The sequence below is a fragment of the Bison bison genome, unplaced genomic scaffold, assembly GCF_000754665.1.
Source record: "Bison bison bison isolate TAMUID 2011002044 unplaced genomic scaffold, Bison_UMD1.0 scf7180017864063, whole genome shotgun sequence".
In the NCBI taxonomy this organism is placed as follows: domain Eukaryota; kingdom Metazoa; phylum Chordata; class Mammalia; order Artiodactyla; family Bovidae; genus Bison; species Bison bison.
Window position 1 is genome coordinate 4132594 of NW_011494635.1, and position 6877 is coordinate 4139470.

At 44.7% G+C, this 6877-nt stretch overlaps 1 protein-coding gene across 1 annotated transcript in view; it reads right to left on the reverse strand.

Moving 5' to 3' along the window:
• Nucleotides 1-6877, reverse strand: part of APMAP (adipocyte plasma membrane associated protein) — a 30272-nt gene that overhangs the window by 12331 nt on the left and 11064 nt on the right. Inside the window, exon 3 of the mRNA XM_010836356.1 lies at nucleotides 5272-5387. Coding sequence (XP_010834658.1) covers nucleotides 5272-5387 — 116 coding nt within the window. The remainder of the gene's footprint in view (nucleotides 1-5271; nucleotides 5388-6877) is intronic.

The following is a 6877-nucleotide window of genomic DNA, read 5'->3' on the forward strand; positions in this document are numbered from 1 at the left end:
TGCTTTACTGACTATGCCAAAGCCTTTGTGTCGATCACAATAAACTGTGGAAAATTCTGAAAGAGATGGGAATACCAGACCACCTGACCTGCCTCTTGAGAAACTGTATGCAGGTCAGGAAGCAACAGTTAGAACTGGACATGGAACAACAGACTGGTTCCAAATAGGAAAAGGAGTTCGTCAAGGCTGTATATTGTCACCCTGTTTATTTAACTTATATGCAGAGTACATCATGAGAAACGCTGGACCAGAAGAAACACAAGCTGGAATCAAGATTGCTGGGAGAAATATCAATAACCTCAGATATGCAGATGACACCACCCTTATGGCAGAAAGTGAAGAGGAACTAAAAAGCCTCTTGATGAAAGTGAAAGTGGAGAGTGAACAAGTTGGCTTAAAGCTCAACAATCAGAAAACGAAGATCATGGCATCCGGTCCCACCACTTCATGGGAAATAGATGGGGAAACAGTGGAAAGTGTCAGACTTTATTTTTGGGGGCTCCAAAATCACTGCAGATGGTGACTGCAGCCATGAAATTAAAAGACGCTTACTCCTTGGAAGGAAAGTTATGACCAACCTAGATAGCATATTCAAAAGCAGAGACATTACTTTGCCAACAAAGGTTCGTCTAGTCAAGGTATGGTTTTTCCTGTGGTCATGTATGGATGTGAGAGTTGGACTGTGAAGAAGGCTGAGCGCCGAAGAATTGATGCTTTTGAACTGTAGTGTTGGAGAAGACTCTTGAGAGTCCCTTGGACTGCAAGGAGATCCAACCAGTCCATTCTGAAGGAGATCAGCCCTGGGATTTCTTTGGAAGGAATGATGCTAAAGCTGAAACTCCAGTACTTTGGCCACCTCATGCGAAGAGTTGACTCACTGGAAAAAGACTCTGATGCTGGGAGGGATTGGGGGCAGGAGGAGAAGGGGACGACAGAGGATGAGATGGCTGGATGGCATCACTGACTCGATGGATGTGAGTCTGAGTGAACTCCGAGAGTTGGTGATGGACAGGGAGGCCTGGCGTGCTGCGATTCATGGGGTCGCAAAGAGTGGGACACGACTGAGCAACTGATCTGACTGATCTGATCTGTATCTATTGAAGAAATGAATCAATAGTTAATAACCTTTCAAAACAGCACCAGGCTGAGATGGGTTCACTGATGAATTCTACCAAACATTTAGGAAGGAAGAAATGGTACCAACTTTCTATAATCTCTTTCAGAAAACAGAAGGAGAGTAATACTTCTTAACTCTTTCCATGAAGCCAGCATCACTTTAATACCAAAACCAGATAAAGTCATTTCAAGAAAACTACACACCAATATCTCTCAAGTACAAAGATGTGAAAATTCTCAATAGAATATTAGCAAATCAAATCCAAAATGTATAAAAGGAATTATACACCCCAACCAAATGGGATTTATCCCAAGTATGTAAGGCTCGTGTAGCATCTGAAAATCAGTTAAGTAACCCATAATATTAAAAGACTAAAGGAAAATTACATGAACTTATCAACAGATGCAGAAAAAGTATTGACAAAAATCCAACACCCATTTCATGATAAAAACCTTTAGCAAATTAGAACAGAGGGGAACTTCCTCAACTTGATAAAGAATATCTACGAAAAAACCTACAGTTAACATCATACTTAATGGTGAAAACTAGAAGCTTTCTCACTAAAATCAGGAACAAAGCAAGGATGTCCCCTTTCATCACTTCTTTACAATTAGCTGAAAGTTCTAGCTAATGCAGTAAGACCAGAAAAGGATATAAGAAATATAAATAAAACTATCTTCATTTGTACATGACACGACAGTCTATGTAGAAAATCCCAAAGAATCAAGAACACTTAATTCTTGCAAACTAATAAGCAATTATAGGAAGGCTGCAGGATACAAAGATAATATACTAAAGTCAATCAGCTTCCTATACACCAACAATGAACAAGTGAAATCCGAAATTAAAATCAGAGTATCAGGTGTTTCACTACCTTCCAAAAAGAATGAAATATTTAGGTCTAAATATAATGAAACATATACACGATCTAGATAAGAAAAACCATGAAATTCAGATAACAGAAATCAAAGAACTTAATAAAGGGAGAGATAGCCCATGCTCATGGATTAAAAGATACAACATTGTCAAAAGGTCAGTTCTTCTCAACCTGAGCTCTAGATTCAGAGCAATCCCAGCAGCTATTTTGTAGATAATCTACAAAATAATCCTAAAGCTTACATGAAGAAGCAAACATATAGAAGAGCCAACACAATTCTGAAAAAGAACAAACTTGGAGGACGGACACTACTTGACTTCAAGACTTACTACAGGGACTTCCCTGATGGTACAGTGGTTAAGACTTCACCTTCCAATGCAGGGGGCACAGGTTTGGTCCCTGTTCAGGGATGCCTCTCGGCCAAAAAAAAAAACCAAAAAACAGAAGCAATATTCAATAAAGACTTAAAAAAAAAACTTACTATAAAGCTACAATAACGAAGCCAATGTGGTAACAGCAAAAGAACAGAAAAACAGATCAATGGAACAGAATACAGAGCCCAGCAGTAGACCCACAACTCATCTCTAACAGAAGAGCAAGGGTAACACAATGAGGTATAGACGGTCTCTTCAACAAATCTTGCTGAAACAACTAGACATCCACGTGCAAAAAGATGAACCTAGACACAGACCCTACACCCTTCACAAAAATTAACTCAAAATGGACTTCAGACCTAAACATAAAACAAAAAACTACAAAACTCCTAGAAGATAAAAAAGGAGAAAACTTAGCTGACTTTGCGTATGGTGATGACATTTTAAATACAACACCAAAGATATGATCCATAAAAGAAAGAATTGATAAGCTGGGCTTCATTAAAACTTAAAAATTTCTGCTCTGAGAAAGACACTGTCTACAGAATGGGAAGACAAGCCACAGACTGGAACAAAATATCTGCAAACAATGCATCTAATAAAGGACTTGCATCCAAAATATACAAAAAATTCTTTAAACTCAACAATAAGAAAATGAACAATCCAATTTAAAAAATATCCCAAAGACTTAAGACACCTCACCACAGAAGATCTACTATGGTGGAAAACAAACACACAAAATGATGTTCCACATCATATACATCAAGGAACTACAAATTAAAATAGCCATGAGATACCACTTCACACCTATTAAAATGGCCAAAATCTAGAACACTGACAGTACCCAACACCAGGGGTATGGAGCTACAAGAGATCCCACTCATGACTGGGGGGAGTGCCACTTCTGAAGACAGTTTGGCAACTTATAAAACTAAACAAGGTGAATGGAAAAATGAACTATGATACATCCAGGCAATGGAATATTATTCATTAATAAAAAGGAATGAGCTATAAAGCTATAAAAGACTTGTGAATGTGAAAGTCATTCAGTCATGTCTGACTCTGCAACCCCCATGGACTGTAGCCCACCAGGCTCCTCTGTCCTTGGAGATTCTCCAGGCAAGAACACTGGAGTAGTAGCCTTCCCTTCTCCAGGGACCTTCCCAACCCAGGTCTCCCACATTGCAACCAGATTCTTTACCATCTGAGCCACCAAGGAAGCCCAAGAATACTGGAGTGGGTAGAAGCGTAAAATGCATAACAGTAAGTTAAAGAAGTCAATTTGAAAAGACTACCTGATGTATGATTCTAACTCTAAAACATTTGGGAAAGGCAAAACTATGGAAACAAGAAACAGATCAGTGGTTGCCAGAGGCTTGGGGGCAGAGTGGGACAAAGAGGCTGAACACAGCAGATTTTAAGGGCCAGTAAAAATTCTCTGTATGATAATCTGATGATAGACACATGTCATTAAACCTTTGTCCAAACCCGTAGAACATACACACCAAGAGTAAACCCTGACGCAAACTATGGACTCCGGTAATGATGATGTGACAATGAGCAGTTGTCAACTGTACTCTCAATAAATGTACCATCTTGGGGGAGATGTTAATAATGCGGCAAGTAGGGGATGGAGGATATATGGTAAATCTCTGTATCTTCCCCTCCATGTTGCTGTGACTCCAAAATTGCTCTAAAAAGTAAAGTCTAAATGATGTTCATTGGTGACTCCTCTCCTGGCACCTCCCGAGGTGAGTGCCTCTCTCCACTGTCAGTAGCAGTGAGTCCAGGTGCCCTCATGCAGTTCACACCTGCAGGGGATAACCAGAAATGTCACCAAAGGACAAGCAGAGAAAAGAGAGAAAAGGAGGTGTGATGACAGAGCAAGATAAGGCATCAGGCCCAATGGAAAAGACAAAAAAAAAAGCATTCTCTGGGAGATCTGAGGTGGGGGGGAATCACTGGGACTCCTCAAAATTCCAATTTTAAATGTCAGTACTAGATTTCTTAACCAAAACCACAAAATTTTTGAAATTAATAAACAGCAATGTCTTTTTAAGAGAAACACAAAGCTCAATCACAAAATGCCCATCTCTCTTGAGCAATTCTGACTCTGCCAGACAAAAGCAACAACCAACTACAGAAACACCCAGTCCTCAGGCCAGCCAAAGAGCAAGGCTGGGAAAGGCAGGCTGGTTCATAGCTTCGGAGGTGGGGGCGCGGGCCTGACAGGCCTTCAGAAGGAAACGGAAGCATGGCAGTCACCCATGGCCGTTCCACCACGCTCTGGGGTGATGGCCAGCAAGCTCAGGTAACAAGTTGCAGGAAATCCTCACGTCTCAATCCTCACCAACCTCTTCACTAACCGTATCTTTTGACTCCTAAGCTAAATTCTAACAGACAGGAAAGGCTTGTTCCAGGTTTCTACAGACTCAAGAATTAGAAGCAGACCCTGTTCTAGTCTGGAAGTTCGGGCAAGTCTAAAGCAGATGGTTACCCTTAAATGTACCCACCAAGATGACCATTAAAAAAAGTGGAAATACTGAGAACAGTTCCTATTCTTGTCAAAAATGAAATCTACACAAAGACAACCTGTGCTACATCAAGTAACACCTACCCAATTGTGACAAATGAGCTAAAACACCAGTGTTCACGTTTTTCCTTTCTCCTTCCATTTTAAAGGGTCCAACAGTCTGAGCAGAATACAGCTTGTCAGACAGGAACTCAAAATCACCCAGCACTAAAACAGCCTGCAACTCAGAGAGGCAAGAGGCTCCCTCGGCATCTGCTAGACAAACAGGCACAATCGCAGCCAAGAAGGCTGCCCAGGACTCCCCTTGGCACTGTCCCCACAGAACCCCGCTCAGGCGGCAGACAGCGCCAAGTCCCAGGGGTCTACTTACCCCCAATATTTGCTATGGACTCTGGCCCAACAAGCTGATTTTCAAATAGCCTTTCCGCCTGTTGTAACTTCGTGTTTGGTTGCAGCACACCAAGGAAGAGAGGGGGTTCTTTGAAGCTGTAAAATAATGCAATTATAGGGATTTGTCTATAAAAATATATGAAGAAAGTATTTACTGAAGCAGGTACCTGCAAGGACCTACATGCATAATTCCCCATTCTTTGACAAAGGGCACACATTACAATAATATCCTTAGTTGCCAGAAGCACTAGTTAAAAGAAAAAACCTCCCAGGATATCAGGAAAGGTCACAGCACAGAAGAAAACTGAAGGCGTCAATGTGGCTGACGCAAAAACACTCTCCTGTCACCTGAGGCCCAGGGTGCCGGGCCTCCCCAACCCATCCAACAAACTTTACCCTCCAGCTCACAAAGCCTGGCATTTATTCTGCCACTGGCTACCCGGCCATCCAGGCCCAACCGAGACAGAGAGCGCAGAGGACGTTTCACAGGGACGGCCTTGCTTCCTGCTCCATGGAGAGGACAGAAGACAGCTGGGCCTGGGGCCACCCCCCTGCGCCCACACAGGCGCAACCCCACTGTGGCCTGGACCCTCACCCCCGCCCCAGGCTCACGCAGAAGTGCCCAGGAGCTCTCCCGTCTCCTCCATCCACAGGCAAACACGCTGCTTCTCCCAAACCGTCAGCAACTGTTGCCACCCAGGGCCACGCCACCATCTTCCCTCCCCACTTCCTCCCTCATCCCCCAAGTCTGCTTGTGACCCAGCAGCCCACCTGCACTCTGTGAGACACAGATCAAGGGTGTCCACCCCTCAATACCTGCAAACGGGCCCTCTCCCCAGAGCCAAAGTCTCCCACGAACTCCTCACCCAACAGTCCAGCCACAGCCTCCCCTCGCACTGCTCTCCCAGCCGGTCACCAAGGGCCCTGGGCATCTCCCATTTTAAACCTGCTGCCTCCTCCCATCACCTCCTCAGTGAAGCCTGCTCTGACCACGTAATGCAACACGCAGCACTGTCCCCAGAAGCCCAGATCCCACACCACTGTGTTTGCATCGTCAACTCCTCACTCCTCTGTCAGCTGCCTGTGCCCCCAACTTGCTGGGTTCTCACTGACTTGCTGGGTTCTCACTACTGTATCCTGAACGCCGGCCCCCAGGAGGCTCCCAGGGAGGGAGGGAGCAGGGGAGGGGAGTTCCCACGTGTCACTCCTCCCCCCGCACCACACCCACCCCACCCACCCAGGAGGAGAACCAAGGGGAGGGTGGGGCTGGCGGTCTGGGAGCTCTCCATCCCCACCCCCTCCAAACAAAGCTCTTTACTTGCTGCCGCCCCTACTCAGGGCTCAGCACAACTCCCCTGGAACTAAACCTTCTCCTCCACCCTTGGCCCTGTCTCACAAATACAGCTTCCTAACTGCTCTTCAAAAGCACACTCGTGGTTCCACTAAAGAGCTTTATTTCCAGAGGGGGAGAGTAGGACTGGGACCTGCAACACACTTGGGTTCAAGCTCTGTGCAGGAAGGTCACACCTTCGGAGGGGCAGGGACGTGTGCAGACGACAATGGACAAGCACACGGAGCGGCGGGGG